Here is a 22,291-nt window from a genome sequence, read left to right as displayed (position 1 = left end):
TCTCTGTCCACCAAGTCTAGGTCCAAGAGGCTTCTATACAGCTTCTACCCCCAAGTCGGAAGACTCCTGAACATCTAGTCAAAACATCTAGTCATATGCTGCCCCCCTCCCTCTCTGCAGATGACTTCGTCAACCATTTTGAAAAGAAGGTCGACGACATCCGATCCTCGTTTGCTAAGTCAAACGGCACCGCTGGTTCTGCTCACACTGCCCTACCCTGTGCTCTGACCTCTTTCTCCCCTCTCTCTCCAGATGAAATCTCGCGTCTTGTGACGGCCGGCCGCCCAACAACCTGCCCGCTTGACCCTATCCCCTCCTCTCTTCTCCAGACCATTTCCGGAGACCTTCTCCCTTACCTCACCTCGCTCATCAACTCATCCCTGACCGCTGGCTACGTCCCTTCCGTCTTCAAGAGAGCGAGAGTTGCACCCCTTCTGAAAAAACCTACACTCGATCCCTCCGATGTCAACAACTACAGACCAGTATCCCTTCTTTCTTTTCTCTCCAAAACTCTTGAACGTGCCGTCCTTGGCCAGCTCTCCCGCTATCTCTCTCTGAATGACCTTCTTGATCCAAATCAGTCAGGTTTCAAGACTAGTCATTCAACTGAGACTGCTCTTCTCTGTATCACGGAGGCGCTCCGCACAACTAAAGCTAACTCTCTCTCCTCTGCTCTCATCCTTCTAGACCTATCGGCTGCCTTCGATACTGTGAACCATCAGATCCTCCTCTCCACCCTCTCCGAGTTGGGCATTTCCGGCGCGGCCCACGCTTGGATTGCGTCCTACCTGACAGGTCGCTCCTACCAGGTGGCGTGGCGAGAATCTGTCTCCTCACCACGCGCTCTCACCACTGGTGTCCCCCAGGGCTCTGTTCTAGGCCCTCTCCTATTCTCGCTATACACCAAGTCACTTGGCTCTGTCATAACCTCACATGGTCTCTCCTATCATTGCTATGCAGACGACACACAATTAATCTTCTCCTTTCCCCCTTCTGATGACCAGGTGGCGAATCGCATCTCTGCATGTCTGGCAGACATATCAGTGTGGATGACGGATCACCACCTCAAGCTGAACCTCGGCAAGACGGAGCTGCTCTTCCTCCCGGGAAGGACTGCCCGTTCCATGATCTCGCCATCACGGTTGACAACTCCATTGTGTCCTCCTCCCAGAGCGCCAAGAACCTTGGCGTGATCCTGGACAACACCCTGTCGTTCTCAACTAACATCAAGGTGGTGGCCCGTTCCTGTAGGTTCATGCTCTACAACATCCGCAGAGTACGACCCTGCCTCACACAGGAAGCGGCGCAGGTCCTAATCCAGGCACTTGTCATCTCCCGTCTGGATTACTGCAACTCGCTGTTGGCTGGGCTCCTGCCTGTGCCATTAAACCCCTACAACTCATCCAGAACGCCGCAGCCCGTCTGGTGTTCAACCTTCCCAAGTTCTCTCACGTCACCCCGCTCCTCCGCTCTCTCCACTGGCTTCCAGTTGAAGCTCACATCCGCTACAAGACCATGGTGCTTGCCTACGGAGCTGTGAGGGGAACGGCACCTCAGTACCTCCAGGCTCTGATCAGGCCCTACACCCAAACAAGGGCACTGCGTTCATCCACCTCTGGCCTGCTCGCCTCCCTACCACTGAGGAAGTACAGTTCCCGCTCAGCCCAGTCAAAACTGTTCGCTGCTCTGGCCCCCCAATGGTGGAACAAACACCCTCACGACGCCAGGACAGCGGAGTCAATCACCACCTTCCGGAGACACCTGAAACCCCACCTCTTTAAGGAATACCTAGGATAGGATAAGTAATCCTTCTCCCCCCTTTAAGATTTAGATGCACTATTGTAAAGTGACTGTTCTACTGGATGTCATAAGGTGAATGCACCAATTTGTAAGTCGCTCTGGATAAGAGCGTCTGCTAAATGACTTAAATGTAAATGTAATGTAATTACCAAGACTAACCGGTGCCCCCGCACATTGACTATGTATCGGTGCCCCCGCACATTGACTATGTATCGTTACCCCCGCACATTGAATATGTACCGTTACCCCCGCACATTGACTATGTATCGTTACCCCCGCACATTGACTATGTATCGTTACCCCCCTACATTGACTATGTATCGTTACCCCCTGTACATTGACTATGTATCGTTACCCCCGACACATTGACTATGTATCGTTACCCCCACACATTGACTATGTATCGTTACCCCCGCACATTGACTATGTATCGTTACCCCCGCACATTGACTATGTATCGTTACCCCCGCACATTGACCCTGTATCGTTACCCCCACACATTGACCATGTATCGTTACCCCCACACATTGACTATGTATCGTTACCCCCGCACATTGACTATGTATCGTTACCCCCGCACATTGACTATGTATCGTTACCCCCGCACATTGACTATGTATCGTTACCCCCTGTACATTGACTATGTATCGTTACCCCCGCACATTGACTATGTATCGTTACCCCCACACATTGACTATGTATCGTTACCCCCACACATTGACTATGTATCGTTACCCCCACACATTGACTATGTATCGTTACCCCCACACATTGACTATGTATCGTTACCCCCACACATTGACTATGTATCGTTACCCCCGCACATTGACTATGTACCGTTACCCCCCGCACATTGACTATGTATCGTTACCCCCGCACATTGACTATGTATCGTTACCCCCACACATTGACTATGTATCGTTACCCCCGCACTTTGACTATGTATTGGTGCCCCCGTACATTGACTATGTATCGTTACCCCGCACATTGACTATGTATCGTTACCCCCGCACATTGACCCTGTATCGTTACCCCCGCACATTGACTCTGTATCGTTACCCCCGCACATTGACCCTGTATCGTTACCCCCGCACATTGACCCTGTATCGTTACCCCCGCACATTGACTCTGTATCGTTACCCCCGCACATTGACCCTGTATCGTTACCCCCGCACATTGACCCTGTATCGTTACCCCCGCACATTGACTATGTATCGTTACCTCCACACATTGACTATGTATCGTTACCCCCACACATTGACTATGTATCGTTACCCCCACACATTGACTATGTATCGTTACCCCCACACATTGACTATGTATCGTTACCCCCACACATTGACTATGTATCGTTACCCCCACACATTGACTATGTATCGTTACCCCCGCACATTGACCCTGTATCATTACCCCCCACACATTGACTATGAATCGTTACCCCCACACATTGACTATGTATCGTTACCCCCACACATTGACTATGTATCGTTACCCCCACACATTGACTATGTATCGTTACCCCCACACATTGACTATGTATCGTTACCCCCACACATTGACTATGTATCGTTACCCCCACACATTGACTATGTATCGTTACCCCCACACATTGACTATGTATCGTTACCCCCGCACATTGACTATGTATCGTTACCCCCACACATTGACTATGTATCGTTACCCCCCGCACATTGACTATGTATCGGTGCCCCTGCACATTGACTATGTATCGTTACCCCCGCACATTGACTATGTATCGTTACCCCCCACACATTGACTATGTATCGTTACCCCCCCGCACATTGACTATGTATCGGTGCCCCCGCACATTGACTATGTATCGTTACCCCCACACATTGACTATGTATCGTTACCCCCACACATTGACTATGTATCGTTACCCCCGCACATTGACTATGTATCGTTACCCCCACACATTGACTATGTATCGTTACCCCCCATTGACTATGTATCGCACATTGACTATGTATCGTTACCCCCCACACATTGACAATGTATCGTTACCCCCCCGCACATTGACTATGTATCGGTGCCCCCGCACATTGACTATGTATCGTTACCCCCGCACATTGACTATGTATCGGTGCCCCCGCACATTGACTAAGTATCGGTGCCCCCGCACATTGACTATGTATCGTTACCCCCCTGTACATTGACTATGTATCGGTGCCCCTGCACATTGACTATGTATCGGTGCCCCCGCACATTGATTTTGTATCGTTACCCCCCTGTACATTGACTATGTATCGGTACCCCCCTGTACATTGACTAAGTATCGTTACCCCTCTGTACATTGACTATGTATCGTTACCCCCGCACATTGACTATGTATCGTTACCCCCGCACATTGACTATGTATCGTTACCCCCGCACATTGACTATGTATCGTTGCCCCTGCACATAGACCCTGTATCGGTGCCCCCACACATTGACCATGTATCGGTGCCCCCGCACCTTTACTATGTATCGGTTCCCCCGCACATTGACTATGTATCGTTACCCCCACACATAGACCCTGTATCTTTACCCCCGCACATTGACCCTGTATCGTTACCCCCACACATTGACTATGTATCGTTACCCCCACACATTGACTATGTATCGTTACCCCCGCACATTGACTATGTATCGTTACCCCCGCACATTGACTATGTATCGTTACCCCCGCACATTGACTATGTATCGTTACCCCCTGTACATTGACTATGTATCGTTACCCCCGCACATTGACTATGTATCGTTACCCCCACACATTGACTATGTATCGTTACCCCCACACATTGACTATGTATCGTTACCCCCACACATTGACTATGTATCGTTACCCCCACACATTGACTATGTATCGTTACCCCCACACATTGACTATGTATCGTTACCCCCGCACATTGACTATGTACCGTTACCCCCGCACATTGACTATGTATCGTTACCCCCGCACATTGACTATGTATCGTTACCCCCACACATTGACTATGTATCGTTACCCCCGCACTTTGACTATGTATTGGTGCCCCCGCACATTGACTATGTATCGTTACCCCCGCACATTGACTATGTATCGTTACCCCCGCACATTGACCCTGTATCGTTACCCCCGCACATTGACTCTGTATCGTTACCCCCGCACATTGACCCTGTATCGTTACCCCGCACATTGACCCTGTATCGTTACCCCCGCACATTGACTCTGTATCGTTACCCCGCACATTGACCCTGTATCGTTACCCCCGCACATTGACCCTGTATCGTTACCCCCGCACATTGACTATGTATCGTTACCTCCACACATTGACTATGTATCGTTACCCCCACACATTGACTATGTATCGTTACCCCCACACATTGACTATGTATCGTTACCCCCACACATTGACTATGTATCGTTACCCCCACACATTGACTATGTATCGTTACCCCCACACATTGACTATGTATCGTTACCCCCGCACATTGACCCTGTATCATTACCCCCACACATTGACTATGAATCGTTACCCCCACACATTGACTATGTATCGTTACCCCCACACATTGACTATGTATCGTTACCCCCACACATTGACTATGTATCGTTACCCCCCACACATTGACTATGTATCGTTACCCCCACACATTGACTATGTATCGTTACCCCCACACATTGACTATGTATCGTTACCCCCACACATTGACTATGTATCGTTACCCCCACACATTGACTATGTATCGTTACCCCCCCGCACATTGACTATGTATCGTTACCCCCACACATTGACTATGTATCGTTAACCCCCGCACATTGACTATGTATCGGTGCCCCTGCACATTGACTATGTATCGTTACCCCCGCACATTGACTATGTATCGTTACCCCCACACATTGACTATGTATCGTTACCCCCCCGCACATTGACTATGTATCGGTACCCCTGCACATTGACTATGTATCGTTACCCCCGCACATTGACTATGTATCGTTACCCCCGCACATTGACTATGTATCGGTGCCCCTGCACATTGACTATGTATCGTTACCCCCGCACATTGACTATGTATCGTTACCCCCACACATTGACTATGTATCGTTACCCCCCCGCACATTGACTATGTATCGTTACCCCCCCACACATTGACAATGTATCGTTACCCCCCCGCACATTGACTATGTATCGGTGCCCCCGCACATTGACTATGTATCGTTACCCCCGCACATTGACTATGTATCGGTGCCCCCGCACATTGACTATGTATCGTTACCCCCACACATTGACTATGTATCGTTACCCCCCCGCACATTGACTATGTATCGGTGCCCCCACACATTGACTATGTATCGTTACCCCCCGCACATTGACTATGTATCGTTACCCCCACACATTGACTATGTATCGTTACCCCCGCACATTGACTATGTATCGTTACCCCCGCACATTGACTATGTATCGTTACCCCCCCGCACATTGACTATGTATCGGTGCCCCTGCACATTGACTATGTATCGGTGCCCCCGCAAATTGACTATGTATCGGTGCCCCTGCACATTGACTATGTATCGTTACCCCCCGCACATTGACTATGTATCGTTACCCCCCACACATTGACTATGTATCATTACCCGCACATTGACTATGTATCGGTGCCCCCGCACATTGACTATGTATCGTTACCCCGCACATTGACTATGTATCGTTACCCCCACACATTGACTATGTATCGGTGCCCCTGCACATTGACTATGTATCGGTGCCCCCGCACATTGACTATGTATCGTTACCCCCCTGTACATTGACTATGTATCGGTGCCCCCCGCACATTGACTATGTATCGTTACCCCCCTGTACATTGACTATGTATCGGTGCCCCCGCACATTGACTATGTATCGTTACCCCCCTGTACATTGACTATGTATCGGTGCCCCTGCACATTGACTATGTATCGGTGCCCCCGCACATTGATTTTGTATCGTTACCCCCTGTACATTGACTATGTATCGGTACCCCCCTGTACATTGACTAAGTATCGTTACCCCTCTGTACATTGACTATGTATCGTTACCCCCTTACATTGACTATGTATCGTTACCCCCGCACATTGACTATGTATCGTTACCCCCACACATTGACTATGTATCGTTGCCCCTGCACATAGACCCTGTATCGGTGCCCCCGCACCTTTACTATGTATCGGTTCCCCCGCACATTGACTATGTATCAGTGCCCCCGCACCTTTACTATGTATCGGTTCCCCCGCACATTGACTATGTATCAGTGCCCCCGCACATTGACTATGTATCGTTACCCCCACACATTGACTATGTATCGTTACCCCCACACATTGACCCTGTATCGGTGCCCCCGCACATTGACTATGTATTGTTACCCCCACACATTGACTATGTATCGGTGCCCCCGCACATTGACTATGTATCGTTACCCCCACACATTGACTATGTATCGTTACCCCCGCACATTGACTATGTATCGTTACCCCCTGTACATTGACTAAGTATCGTTACCCCCTGTACATTGACTATGTATCGGTACCCCCCTGTACATTGACTATGTATCGTTACCCCCCTGTACATTGACTATGTATCGTTACCCCCGCACATTGACTATGTACCGTTACCCCCGCACATTGACTATGTACCGTTACCCCCGCACATTGACTATGTACCGTTACCGCACGCATTGACTATGTACCGTTACCCCCACGCATTGACTATGTACCGTTACCCCCACGCATTGACTATGTACCGTTACCCCCACGCATTGACTATGTACCGTTACCCCCGCACATTGACTATGTATCGGTACCCCCCTGTACATTGACTATGTATCGGTACCCCCTGTACATTGACTATGTATCGGTACCCCCCTGTACATTGACTATGTATCGGTACCCCCCTGTACATTGACTATGTATCGGTACCCCCCTGTACATTGACTATGTATCGGTACCCCCCTGTACATTGACTATGTATCGGTACCCCCTGTACATTCTTACCTGTATTTTTTTAAACTGCATTGTTGGTTAGAGGCTCGTCAGTAATGTCTACTACACCTGTTGTATTCAGTATTTCACTGTAAGGTCTACTACACCTGTTGTATTCAGCATTTCACGGTAAGGTCTACTACACCTGTTGTATTCAGCATTTCACTGTAAGGTCTACTACACCTGTTGTATTCAGCATTTCACTGTAAGGTCTACTACACCTGTTGTATTCAGCATTTCACTGTAAGGTCTACTACACCTGTTGTATTCAGCATTTCACTGTAAGGTCTACTACACCTGTTGTATTCAGCATTTCACTGTAAGGTCTACCTGTTGTATTCAGCATTTCACTGTAATGTCTACTACACCTGTTGTATTCAGCATTTCACTGTAAGGTTTACTACACCTGTTGTATTCAGCATTTCACTGTAAGGTCTACTACACCTGTTGTATTCAGCATTTCACTGTAAGGTCTACTACACCTGTTGTATTCAGCATTTCACTGTAAGGTCTACTACACCTGTTGTATTCAGCATTTCACTGTAAGGTCTACTACACCTGTTGTATTCAGCATTTCACTGTAAGGTCTACTACACCTGTTGTATTCAGCATTTCACTGTAATGTCTACTACACCTGTTGTATTCAGCATTTCACTGTCAGGTCTACTACACCTGTTGTATTCAGCATTTCACTGTAAGGTCTACTACACCTGTTGTATTCAGCATTTCACTGTAAGGTCTACTACACCTGTTGTATTCAGCATTTCACTGTAAGGTCTACTACACCTGTTGTATTCAGCATTTCACTGTAAGGTCTACTACACCTGTTGTATTCAGCATTTCACTGTCAGGTCTACTACACCTGTTGTATTCAGCATTTCACTGTAAGGTCTACTACACCTGTTGTATTCAGCATTTCACTGTCAGGTCTACTACACCTGTTGTATTCAGCATTTCACTGTAAGGTCTACTACACCTGTTGTATTCAGCATTTCACTGTAAGGTCTACTACACCTGTTGTATTCAGCATTTCACTGTAAGGTCTACTACACCTGTTGTATTCAGCATTTCACTGTAAGGTCTACTACACCTGTTGTATTCAGCATTTCACTGTAATGTCTACTACACCTGTTGTATTCAGCATTTCACTGTCAGGTCTACTACACCTGTTGTATTCAGCATTTCACTGTAAGGTCTACTACACCTGTTGTATTCAGCATTTCACTGTAATGTCTACTACACCTGTTGTATTCAGCATTTCACTGTAAGGTCTACTACACCTGTTGTATTCAGCATTTCACTGTAAGGTCTACTACACCTGTTGTATTCAGCATTTCACTGTAAGGTCTACTACACCTGTTGTATTCAGCATTTCACTGTAAGGTCTACTACACCTGTTGTATTCAGCATTTCACTGTCAGGTCTACTACACCTGTTGTATTCAGCATTTCACTGTAAGGTCTACTACACCTGTTGTATTCAGCATTTCACTGTAAGGTCTACTACACCTGTTGTATTCAGCATTTCACTGTAATGTCTACTACACCTGTTGTATTCAGCATTTCACTGTAAGGTCTACTACACCTGTTGTATTCAGCATTTCACTGTAAGGTCTACTACACCTGTTGTATTCAGCATTTCACTGTACGGTCTACTACACCTGTTGTATTCAGCATTTCACTGTAAGGTCTACTACACCTGTTGTATTCAGCATTTCACTGTCAGGTCTACTACACCTGTTGTATTCAGCATTTCACTGTAAGGTCTACTACACCTGTTGTATTCAGCATTTCACTGTAAGGTCTACTACACCTGTTGTATTCAGCATTTCACTGTAAGGTCTACTACACCTGTTGTATTCAGCATTTCACTGTAAGGTCTACTACACCTGTTGTATTCAGCATTTCACTGTAAGGTCTACTACACCTGTTGTATTCAGCATTTCACTGTAAGGTCTACTACACCTGTTGTATTCAGCATTTCTCGGTAAGGTCTACTACACCTGTTGTATTCAGCATTTCACTGTAAGGTCTACTACACCTGTTGTATTCAGCATTTCACTGTAAGGTCTACTACACCTGTTGTATTCAGCATTTCACGGTAAGGTCTACTACACCTGTTGTATTCAGCATTTCACTGTAAGGTCTACTACACCTGTTGTATTCAGCATTTCACTGTAAGGTCTACTACACCTGTTGTATTCAGCATTTCACTGTAAGGTCTACTACACCTGTTGTATTCAGCATTTCACTGTCAGGTCTACTACACCTGTTGTATTCAGCATTTCACTGTAAGGTCTACTACACCTGTTGTATTCAGCATTTCACTGTAAGGTCTACTACACCTGTTGTATTCAGCATTTCACTGTAAGGTCTACTACACCTGTTGTATTCAGCATTTCACTGTAAGGTCTACTACACCTGTTGTATTCAGCATTTCACTGTAAGGTCTACTACACCTGTTGTATTCAGCATTTCACTGTAAGGTCTACTACACCTGTTGTATTCAGCATTTCACTGTCAGGTCTACTACACCTGTTGTATTCAGCATTTCACTGTAAGGTCTACTACACCTGTTGTATTCAGCATTTCACTGTCAGGTCTACTACACCTGTTGTATTCAGCATTTCACTGTAAGGTCTACTACACCTGTTGTATTCAGCATTTCACTGTAATGTCTACTACACCTGTTGTATTCAGCATTTCACTGTCAGGTCTACTACACCTGTTGTATTCAGCATTTCACGTTAAGGTCTACTACACCTGTTGTATTCAGCATTTCACTGTAAGGTCTACTACACCTGTTGTATTCAGCATTTCACTGTAAGGTCTACTACACCTGTTGTATTCAGCATTTCACTGTAAGGTCTACTACACCTGTTGTATTCAGCATTTCACTGTAAGGTCTACTACACCTGTTGTATTCAGCATTTCACTGTAAGGTCTACTACACCTGTTGTATTCAGCATTTCACTGTAAGGTCTACTACACCTGTTGTATTCAGCATTTCACTGTAAGGTCTACTACACCTGTTGTATTCAGCATTTCACTGTAAGGTCTACTACACCTGTTGTATTCAGCATTTCACTGTCAGGTCTACTACACCTGTTGTATTCAGCATTTCACTGTAAGGTCTACTACACCTGTTGTATTCAGCATTTCACTGTAAGGTCTACTACACCTGTTGTATTCAGCATTTCACTGTAAGGTCTACTACACCTGTTGTATTCAGCATTTCACTGTAAGGTCTACTACACCTGTTGTATTCAGCATTTCACTGTAAGGTCTACTACACCTGTTGTATTCAGCATTTCACTGTTATGTCTACTACACCTGTTGTATTCAGCATTTCACTGTAAGGTCTACTACACCTGTTGTATTCAGCATTTCACTGTAAGGTCTACTACACCTGTTGTATTCAGCATTTCACTGTAAGGTCTACTACACCTGTTGTATTCAGCATTTCACTGTAAGGTCTACTACACCTGTTGTATTCAGCCTTTCACTGTAAGGTCTACTACACCTGTTGTATTCAGCATTTCACTGTAAGGTCTACTACACCTGTTGTATTCAGCATTTCACTGTAAGGTCTACTACACCTGTTGTATTCAGCATTTCACTGTAAGGTCTACTACACCTGTTGTATTCAGCATTTCACTGTAAGGTCTACTACACCTGTTGTATTCAGCATTTCACTGTAAGGTCTACTACACCTGTTGTATTCAGCATTTCACTGTAAGGTCTACTACACCTGTTGTATTCAGCATTTCACTGTCAGGTCTACTACACCTGTTGTATTCAGCATTTCACGGTAAGGTCTACTACACCTGTTGTATTCAGCATTTCACTGTAAGGTCTACTACACCTGTTGTATTCAGCATTTCACTGTAAGGTCTACTACACCTGTTGTATTCAGCATTTCACTGTAAGGTCTACTACACCTGTTGTATTCAGCATTTCACTGTAAGGTCTACTACACCTGTTGTATTCAGCATTTCACTGTAATGTCTACTACACCTGTTGTATTCAGCATTTCACTGTAAGGTCTACTACACCTGTTGTATTCAGCATTTCACTGTAAGGTCTACTACACCTGTTGTATTCAGCATTTCACTGTAAGGTCTACTACACCTGTTGTATTCAGCATTTCACTGTAAGGTCTACTACACCTGTTGTATTCAGCATTTCAATGTAAGGTCTACTCCACCTGTTGTATTCAACATTTCACTTTAAGGTCTACTACATTTACATTTACATTTAAGTCATTTAGCAGACGCTCTTATCCAGAGCGACTTACAAATTGGTGCATACACCTTATGACAACCAGTGGAACAGCCACTTGCATCTAAATCTTGTTGGGGGGAGAAGGAGAAGGGGGGTGAGAAGGATTACTTACCCTTACTTACCCTATCCTAGGTATTCCTTGAAGAGGTGGGGTTTCAGGTGTCTCCGGAAGGTGGTGATTGACTCCGCTGTCCTGGCGTCGTGAGGGAGTTTGTTCTACTACACCTGTTGTATTCAGCATTTCACTGTAAGGTCTACTACACCTGTTGTATTCAGCATTTCACTGTAAGGTCTACTACACCTGTTGTATTCAGCATTTCACTGTGAGGTCTACTACACCTGTTGTATTCAGCATTTCACCGTAAGGTCTACTACACCTGTTGTATTCAGCATTTCACTGTAAGGTCTACTACACCTGTTGTATTCAGCATTTCAATGTAAGGTCTACTCCACCTGTTGTATTCAGCATTTCACTGTAAGGTCTACTACACCTGTTGTATTCAGCATTTCAATGTAAGGTCTACTCCACCTGTTGTATTCAACATTTCACTTTAAGGTCTACTACACCTGTTGTATTCAGCATTTCACTGTAAGGTCTACTACACCTGTTGTATTCAGCATTTCACTGTAAGGTCTACTACACCTGTTGTATTCAGCATTTCACTGTAAGGTCTACTACACCTGTTGTATTCAGCATTTCACTGTAAGGTCTACTACACCTGTTGTATTCAGCATTTCACTGTAAGGTCTACTACACCTGTTGTATTCAGCATTTCACTGTAAGGTCTACTACACCTGTTGTATTCAGCATTTCACTGTAAGGTCTACTACACCTGTTGTATTCAGCATTTCACTGTAAGGTCTACTACACCTGTTGTATTCAGCATTTCACTGTAAGGTCTACTACACCTGTTGTAATTCAGCATTTCACTGTAAGGTCTACTACACCTGTTGTATTCAGCATTTCACTGTAAGGTCTACTACACCTGTTGTATTCAGCATTTCACTGTAAGGTCTACTACACCTGTTGTATTCAGCATTTCACTGTAAGTTCTACTACACCTGTTGTATTCAGCATTTCACTGTAAGGTCTACTACACCTGTTGTATTCAGCATTTCACTGTAAGGTCTACTACACCTGTTGTATTCAGCATTTCACTGTAAGGTCTACTACACCTGTTGTATTCAGCATTTCACTGTAAGGTCTACTACACCTGTTGTATTCAGCATTTCACTGTAAGGTCTACTACACCTGTTCTATTCAGCATTTCACTGTAAGTTCTACTACACCTGTTGTATTCAGCATTTCACTCTAAGGTCTACTACACCTGTTGTAGTCAGCATTTCACTGTAAGGTCTACTACACCTGTTGTAGTCAGCATTTCACTGTAAGGTCTACTACACCTGTTGTATTCAGCATTTCACTGTAAGGTCTACTACACCTGTTGTATTCAGCATTTCACTGTAAGGTCTACTACACCTGTTGTATTCAGCATTTCACTGTAATGTCTACTACACCTGTTGTAGTCAGCATTTCACTGTAAGGTCTACTACACCTGTTGTATTCAGCATTTCACTGTAAGGTTTACTACACCTGTTGTATTCAGCATTTTACTGTAAGGTCTACTACACCTGTTGTATTCAGCATTTCACTGTAAGGTCTACTACACCTGTTGTATTCAGCATTTCACTGTAAGTTCTACTACACCTGTTGTATTCAGCATTTCACTGTAAGTTCTACTACACCTGTTGTATTCAGCATTTCACTGTAAGGTCTACTACACCTGTTGTATTCAGCATTTCACTGTAAGGTCTACTACACCTGTTGTATTCAGCATTTCACTGTAAGGTCTACTACACCTGTTGTAGTCAGCATTTCACTGTAAGGTCTACTACACCTGTTGTATTCAGCATTTCACTGTAAGGTCTACTACACCTGTTGTATTCAGCATTTCACTGTAAGGTCTACTACACCTGTTGTATTCAGCATTTCACTGTAAGGTCTACTACACCTGTTGTATTCAGCATTTCACTGTAATGTCTACTACACCTGTTGTATTCAGCATTTCACTGTAAGGTCTACTACACCTGTTGTATTCACCATTTCACTGTAAGGTCTACTACACCTGTTGTATTCAGCATTTCACTGTAAGGTCTACTACACCTGTTGTATTCAGCGTTTCACTGTAAGTTCTACTACACCTGTTGTATTCAGCATTTCACTGTAAGGTCTACTACACCTGTTGTAGTCAGCATTTTACTGTAAGGTCTACTACACCTGTTGTAGTCAGCATTTCACTGTAAGGTCTACTACACCTGTTGTATTCAGCATTTCACTGTAAGGTCTACTACACCTGTTGTAATTCAGCATTTCACTGTAAGGTCTACTACACCTGTTGTATTCAGCATTTCACTGTAAGGTCTACTACACCTGTTGTAGTCAGCATTTCACTGTAAGGTCTACTACACCTGTTGTATTCAGCATTTCACTGTAAGGTCTACTACTCCTGTTGTATTCGGCGCATGTGACTAACAACATTTGATATTACACTGCTGTTTTCCACACAGTGTGTAGCTGGGTTGGTGCTCAATAGTTTTTCTGTTACACTACTTTACAGTCCAGACAGTAACTATCCCAGTTTCCCTTAGAAACTCACATAACAGCTCGATTACACTACAGTCCAGACAGTAACTATCCCAGTTTCCCTGAGAAACACACATAACAGCTAGATGACACTACAGTCCAGACAGTAACTATCCCAGTTTCCCTTAGAAACTCACATAACAGCTCGATTACACTACAGTCCAGACAGTAACTATCCCAGTTTCCCTGAGAAACACACATAACAGCTAGATGACACTACAGTCCAGACAGTAACTATCCCAGTTTCCCTTAGGAACTCACATAACAGCTAGATGACACTGCAGGTGTTACGCAGTGTGTAGCTGGAGTTGTCATATCCTTTGTAATACTGCAGGGTATATACTAACCATCTCTTCTTCCCACAGAGAGAAACTACTTTATCCAGTAGGGTTTTTCTCCCACAGGCAGCGGACTGCGGATAAGAAGGGTTGGAACTCAGCAGTCATCCTGAGGTGCTCCTCTTACAGGCCCAAAGGCCATAACTGAGAGAGGGTTGGAACTCAGCAGTCATCCTGAGGTGCTCCTCTTACAGGCCCAAAGGCCAAACTGAGAGAGGGTTGGACTCAGCAGTCATCCTGAGGTGCTCCTCTTACAGGCCCAAAGGCCAAACTGAGAGAGGGTTGGACTCAGCAGTCATCCTGAGGTGCTCCTCTTACAGGCCCAAAGGCCAAACTGAGAGAGGGTTGGACTCAGCAGTCATCCTGAGGTGCTCCTCTTACAGGCCCAAAGGCCAAACTGAGAGAGGGTTGGACTCAGCAGTCATCCTGAGGTGCTCCTCTTACAGGCCCAATATCAGCAGGCCAGCCGGCTTCTACCTTCCTAGTGGTGCATTCTACTAGAGTAGCTACATCGTGGGCCTCTGACCTCTGCTGTAGTTGTGCATTCTACTAGACGAGTAGCTACATCGTGGGCCTCTCACCTATGACCTCTGACCTCTGCTGCAGTGGTGCATTCTACTAGAGGAGTAGCTACATCGTGGGCCTCTCACCTATGACCTCTGACCTCTGCCATAGTGGTGCATTCTACTAGAGGAGTAGCTACATCGTGGTCCCTGCTCTGAGGAGTTCCCCCTCAATGATATTTGCGCCTCGGCCAGTTGGGCTGTTTATGTGCTCTGTTGGATTACTCCAATCCTTTTTGTTGGTGCCTTGAAAAGGACACGAGGTGGAAGTAGTGCACGGCAGCTATTTACAGTGGTCAGTCGCAGCACTACCCGGTACACGGTACTAATCTGAAATTCTAACTCAGAATGTACCCTGCCACGTGGAAGGAAACCATATTGGAGTGATCCAATAGCTCACATAACCGTGGTTACATACGTAACCGTCGATGTTCACTGAATTGCTAGCGCTAGTTGCTCAAAGATACCTAGCATCAATGCTAGCTTTGTTAACACCAGCTGCGTGATGATGCAGTTTCCTATAACAGATTTGAAGTGATTTACATTCTTCCATACCAAACAGATTGCTCTCTCAAGTGTTCTTGGAAGATCACCATTGAAAGAACAGGAGAATGAATAACACAAGTGTTCTTGGAAGATCACCATTGAAAGAACAGGAGAATGAATAACACAAGTGTTCTTGGAAGATCACCATTGAAAGAACAGGAGAATGAATAACACAAGTGTTCTTGGAAGATCACCAATGAAAGAACAGGAAAATGGAGATTTTCCTGTTAATTAATTAATTGCTTAATTTATTGGAATTTCCTCTTTCTAAGTCTGCTGTTGTGTTGTGATGATGCAGACTTCTACCAGTGTTTCTGGGGTAATACTGACACCTACTGGTTCATCATTGTCTTGACTGATCCCACAGAGAAAGAACTTAACTATAGCAATAGTACACTACATGCCCAGTACATTATTCACACATTAATACATTTATACATATATTTATCATTTATATTTTATTAACACTATTAAATTACTGCACATACAAAGCATTTTAGAGCAATAGAATGAAATGATATTATAGCTGCAGTTTAAACTAGAAAAGGGAGATGTTTGTGTTGATATAATCTCAACTAGATGTCCATTTATTTTAAAGTTACAAACATTAGTGACCAGCACATACACTTTCTGGTCTCAAGCCTTAGTTAAAGGTTCAACAATGAATTTGTGTTGGTTCAAATAGAAATATTTTACTAATCATTCTAGAAATACGAGGAATATAAAAATATCCTTAAAAGATCATTATTTATAACTGGATGTATGTAAGATATTAAATATGAACTGGCTTGGTTTAGGACATAAATGATGTATAGGTGAGATAGGTTTATGAACTTTACATTAATCATTTAGATACTGGATTCATTGTTTAGGATACAGGAAGCATGACAAGTTCAATCTTCATTTTGGGACCCTGAAAGTCAAAAACAAATACACTGTTATTTAGTTACATAGTTACCTGAGTGTCCATCACTGACATCAACATCATTTGTTTAATTGACATCTATTCACTTATTGGTTTTGATTGCTAACTTATGATGTCGTACTCACAGGTGATTGGTCCGATGGTGACGGGTTCGAGGGGGACAGAGGGGGTGACAGAGCGGTATTTCCTTTTGGTGCACATCTGAGGAGAGAGACGAGAAGGAGTCAGAGAGACCAGACACTGAGACAGAGAGACGAGAAGGAGTCAGAGAGACCAGACACTGAGACAGAGAGACGAGATGGAGTCAGAGAGACCAGACACTGAGACAGAGAGACGAGAAGGAGTCAGAGAGACCAGATACTGAGACAGAGAGACGAGAGAGAGTCAGAGAGACCAGACACTGAGACAGAGAGACGGGAAGGAGTCAGAGAGACCAGATACTGAGACAGAGAGACGAGAAGGAGTCAGAGAGACCAGACACTGAGACAGAGAGACGGGAAGGAGTCAGAGAGACCAGACACTGAGACAGAGAGACGAGAAGGAGTCAGAGAGACCAGACACTGAGACAGAGAGACGAGAAGGAGTCAGAGAGACCAGATACTGAGACAGAGAGACGAGAAGGAGTCAGAGAGACCAGATACTGAGACAGAGAGACGGGAAGGAGTCAGAGAGACCAGACACTGAGACAGGGAGACCAGAGAGACTCAGAAACCACCACACACAAACTGAGTGAGACCAGAGAGAGACCACAGACTGAGTGAGACCAGAGAGAGACCACAGACTGAGTGAGACCAGAGAGAGACCACAGACTGAGTGAGACCAGAGAGAGTCAGAGAGACCAGACACTGAGACAGAGAGACGGGAAGGAGTCAGAGAGACCAGACACTGAGACAGAGAGACGAGAAGGAGTCAGAGAGACCAGACACCGAGACAGAGAAACGGGAAGGAGTCAGAGAGACCAGACACTGAGACAGAGAGACGAGAAGGAGTCAGAGAGACCAGATACTGAGACAGAGAGACGAGATGGAGTCAGAGAGACCAGACACTGAGACAGGGAGACCAGAGAGACTCAGAAACCACCACACACAAACTGAGTGAGACCAGAGAGAGACCACAGACTGAGTGAGACCAGAGAGAGACCACAGACTGAGTGAGACCAGAGAGAGACCACAGACTGAGTGAGACCAGAGAGAGTCAGAGAGATCAGACACTGAGACAGAGAGACGGGAAGGAGTAACAGAGAGCAAACACTGAGACGAGAAGGAGTCAGAGAGACCAGATACTGAGACAGAGAGACGAGAGAGAGTCAGAGAGACCAGATACTGAGACAGAGAGACGAGAAGGAGTCAGAGAGACCAGACACTGAGACAGAGAGACTCAGGAGAGTCAGAAACCACCACACACAAACTGAGTGAGACCAGAGAGAGACCACAGACTGAGTGAGACCAGAGAGAGACCACAGACTGAGTGAGACCAGAGAGAGACCACAGACTGAGTGAGACCAGAGAGAGACCACAGACTGAGTGAGACCAGAGAGAGACCACAGACTGAGTGAGACCAGAGAGAGACCACAGACTGAGTGAGACCAGAGAGAGACCACAGACTGAGTGAGACCAGAGAGAGACCACAGACTGAGAGAGACCAGAGAGAGACCACAGACTGAGTGAGACCAGACAGAGCGGATGAGTCAGAGGGAAAGATGCAGGACTCACTGGAGTGCAGGAGGAGCTCCTCTGGTCACACAGGCTGAGTCTGCAGTGCAGGAAGACATCCCGGTAGTCCCCCTGGTACAGGAACAGCAGAGCAGAGAAGCGAGCCCTGAGAGACGAGCCGCTCTCCTCCACCCTCACCTGACGGAGTTCAGTCGGACATCTGGGAAAGAGGGAGGGTCATGGGTTTAGGTTAGATAACGCAGCAAAAAATACACAAACATTAGGGTTCGGTTCCCAGACACAGAATAAGCCTGATCCTGGAGTAAAAAGCATATGGAGAAACTCCATGTAAAGTGTTAGTCCAGGACCAGACTTAATCTGTGTCTGGGAAAACCTCCTCCATATGTTCCTTGACTATAAACCAAGACACCTGCACACATACTTGTTCTGAATGATGTAGTATCGCATGATGTCTTTAGGGTCGGGGGATTGCGTGGCATAGCAGTCCTCCAGAACGACCACGAAACGCTCCGTCTCGGACTCCTCTACGGACACGCCCACGTGCAGCACGGAACCCACCGGCAAGGTGACTCCGCCCGCTGGGTAAGCCTTTGTGAAGTTGTCGCTGTGGTACAGAGTCATGTTGGAGCCCACTCTGGAGCCCTTACTGACTCTGGAACCCTTCAGCCTGTCAAATGGGCCAATAGGAGATTTGGTTTTGTTAGATTCCAAATAAACAGAGTAGAAAACTCACGGACGTTTAGTAAAGATGAAACCAAGTTTATTCAGCATAAGACAACGACATGTTTCCACCAGTGGTAGTATATATATATATATATATATATATATATATATATATAAATATATATATAGACCCCAATGTGGATGGAGCATCCTCCTTCCCTCTAAACATGACATGTTTCTACCAGTGGTAGTATATATATATAGACCCCAATGTGGATGGAGCATCCTCCTTCCCTCTAAACATGACATGTTTCTACCAGTGGTAGTATATATATATAGACCCCAATGTGGATGGAGCATCCTCCTTCCCTCTAAACATGACATGTTTCTACCAGTGGTAGTATATATATATATATATATATAAAACCCAATGTGGATGGAGCATCCTCCTTCCCTCTAAACATGACATGTTTCCACCAGTGGTAGTATATATATATATATATATATATATAGACCCCAATGTGGATGGAGCATCCTCCTTCCCTCTAAACATGACATGTTTCCACCAGTGGTAGTATATATATATATATAGACCCCAATGTGGATGGAGCATCCTCCTTCCCTCTAAACCTGACATGTTTCTACCAGTGGTAGTATATATATATATATATATATATAGACCCCAATGTGGATGGAGCATCCTCCTTCACTCTAAACATGACATGTTTCCACCAGTGGTAGTATATATATATATATATAGACCCCAATGTGGATGGAGCATCCTCCTTCCCTCTAAACATGACATGTTTCTACCAGTGGTAGTATATATATATATATAGACCCCAATGTGGATGGAGCATCCTCCTTCCCTCTAAACATGACATGTTTCTACCAGTGGTAGTATATATATATATATATAGACCCCAATGTGGATGGAGCATCCTCCTTCCCTCTAAACATGACATGTTTCTACCAGTGGTAGTATATATATATATAGACCCCAATGTGGATGGAGCATCCTCCTTCCCTCTAAACATGACATGTTTCTACCAGTGGTAGTATATATATATATAGACCCCAATGTGGATGGAGCATCCTCCTTCCCTCTAAACATGACATGTTTCTACCAGTGGTAGTATATATATATATATATAGACCCCAATGTGGATGGAGCATCCTCCTTCCCTCTAAACCTGACATGTTTCCACCAGTGGTAGTATATATATATATATATATAGACCCCAATGTGGATGGAGCATCCTCCTTCCCTCTAAACATGACATGTTTCCACCAGTGGTAGTATATATATATATATATAGACCCCAATGTGGGTGGAGCATCCTCCTTCCCTCTAAACATTACATGTTTCCACCAGTGGTAGTATATATATATATATATATATATATATATATAGACCCCAATGTGGATGGAGCATCCTCCTTCCCTCTAAACATGACATGTTTCCACCAGTGGTAGTATATATATATATAGACCCCAATGTGGATGGAGCATCCTCCTTCCCTCTAAACATTACATGTTTCCACCAGTGGTAGTATATATATATATATATATATATAATGTGGATGACCCTCAATGTGGATGGATGCATCCTCCTTCCCTCTAAACATGACATGTTTCCACCAGTGGTAGTATATATATATATATATATATATATATATATATATATATATATATATATATATATATATATATATATATATATACCCCAATGTGGATGGAGCATCCTCCTTCCCTCTAAACATGACATGTTTCCACCAGTGGTAGTATATATATATATATATATATATATATAGACCCCAATGTGGATGGAGCATCCTCCTTCCCTCTAAACATGACATGTTTCTACCAGTGGTAGTATATATATATATATATATATAGACCCCAATGTGGATGGAGCATCCTCCTTCCCTCTAAACATGACATGTTTCTACCAGTGGTAGTATATATATATATATATATATATATATATATATATATATATATAGACCCCAATGTGGGTGGAGCATCCTCCTTCCCTCTAAACATGACATGTTTCTACCAGTGGTAGTATATATATATATATATATATATATATATATATATAGACTCCAATGTGGATGGAGCATCCTCCTTCCCTCTAAACATGACATGTTTCCACCAGTGGTAGTATATATATATATATAAACCCCAATGTGGATGGAGCATCCTCCTTCCCTCTAAACATGACATGTTTCCACCAGTGGTAGTATATATATATATATATATATATATATAAACCCCAATGTGGATGGAGCATCCTCCTTCCCTCTAAACATGACATGTTTCCACCAGTGGTAGTATATATATATATATATAGACCCCAATGTGGATGGAGCATCCTCCTTCCCTCTAAACATGACATGTTTCCACCAGTGGTAGTATATATATATATATATATATATATAGACCCCAATGTGGATGGAGCATCCTCCTTCCCTCTAAACATGACATGTTTCCACCAGTGGTAGTATATATATATATATATATATAGACCCCAATGTGGATGGAGCATCCTCCTTCCCTCTAAACATGACATGTTTCCACCAGTGGTAGTATATATATATATATATATATATATATATATATATATATATATATATATATATATAAACTCCAATGTGGATGGAGCATCCTCCTTCCCTCTAAACATGACATGTTTCCACCAGTGGTAGTATATATATATATATAAACCCCAATGTGGATGGAGCATCCTCCTTCCCTCTAAACATGACATGTTTCCACCAGTGGTAATATATATATATATATATATATAGACCCCAATGTGGATGGAGCATCCTCCTTCCCTCTAAACATGACAT

General features: G+C 44.2%; 1 protein-coding gene and 1 long non-coding RNA gene across 2 annotated transcripts; both read right to left on the bottom strand.

The window, feature by feature from the left end:
- Positions 1–7,724: 7,724 nt before the first annotated feature.
- Positions 7,725–16,221, bottom strand: LOC127932497 (uncharacterized). The gene is made up of 6 exons (XR_008145645.1): positions 13,904–16,221; positions 12,991–13,371; positions 11,587–12,004; positions 9,041–9,952; positions 8,623–8,926; positions 7,725–8,242 (listed from the first exon to the last, which is right to left on the bottom strand). It is a non-coding gene; the product is annotated as an uncharacterized LOC127932497 (long non-coding RNA).
- A 390-nt stretch (positions 16,222–16,611) lies between these two features.
- LOC127932485 (pancreatic secretory granule membrane major glycoprotein GP2-like) lies at positions 16,612–19,457 on the bottom strand. Its single transcript, XM_052528369.1, has 4 exons — positions 19,192–19,457; positions 18,810–18,969; positions 17,223–17,298; positions 16,612–17,085 (listed from the first exon to the last, which is right to left on the bottom strand). Exons 1-4 carry the CDS (start codon positions 19,389–19,391, stop codon positions 17,066–17,068), a joined length of 456 nt encoding a protein of 151 aa, XP_052384329.1. The 5' UTR covers positions 19,392–19,457; the 3' UTR covers positions 16,612–17,065.
- Between the last annotated feature and the right edge of the window lie 2,834 nt (positions 19,458–22,291).

The sequence above is a fragment of the Oncorhynchus keta genome, chromosome 10, assembly GCF_023373465.1.
Source record: "Oncorhynchus keta strain PuntledgeMale-10-30-2019 chromosome 10, Oket_V2, whole genome shotgun sequence".
In the NCBI taxonomy this organism is placed as follows: Eukaryota; Metazoa; Chordata; class Actinopteri; order Salmoniformes; family Salmonidae; genus Oncorhynchus; species Oncorhynchus keta.
This window is presented reverse-complemented; position numbering and strand designations above follow the sequence as displayed.

Excerpts from the sequence above, each read along its gene's own strand:
- LOC127932485 (XM_052528369.1), bottom strand. The coding sequence starts at position 19,391 with ATGACTCTGTACCACAGCGACAACTTCACAAAGGCTTACCCAGCGGGC. Across the intron at positions 18,970-19,191 it reads TACTACATCATTCAGAACAA|ATGTCCGACTGAACTCCGTC; the intron begins GTATGTGTGCAG and ends CCTCTTTCCCAG. Across the intron at positions 17,299-18,809 it reads GGAGCTCCTCCTGCACTCCA|ATGTGCACCAAAAGGAAATA; the intron begins GTGAGTCCTGCA and ends CTCTCTCCTCAG.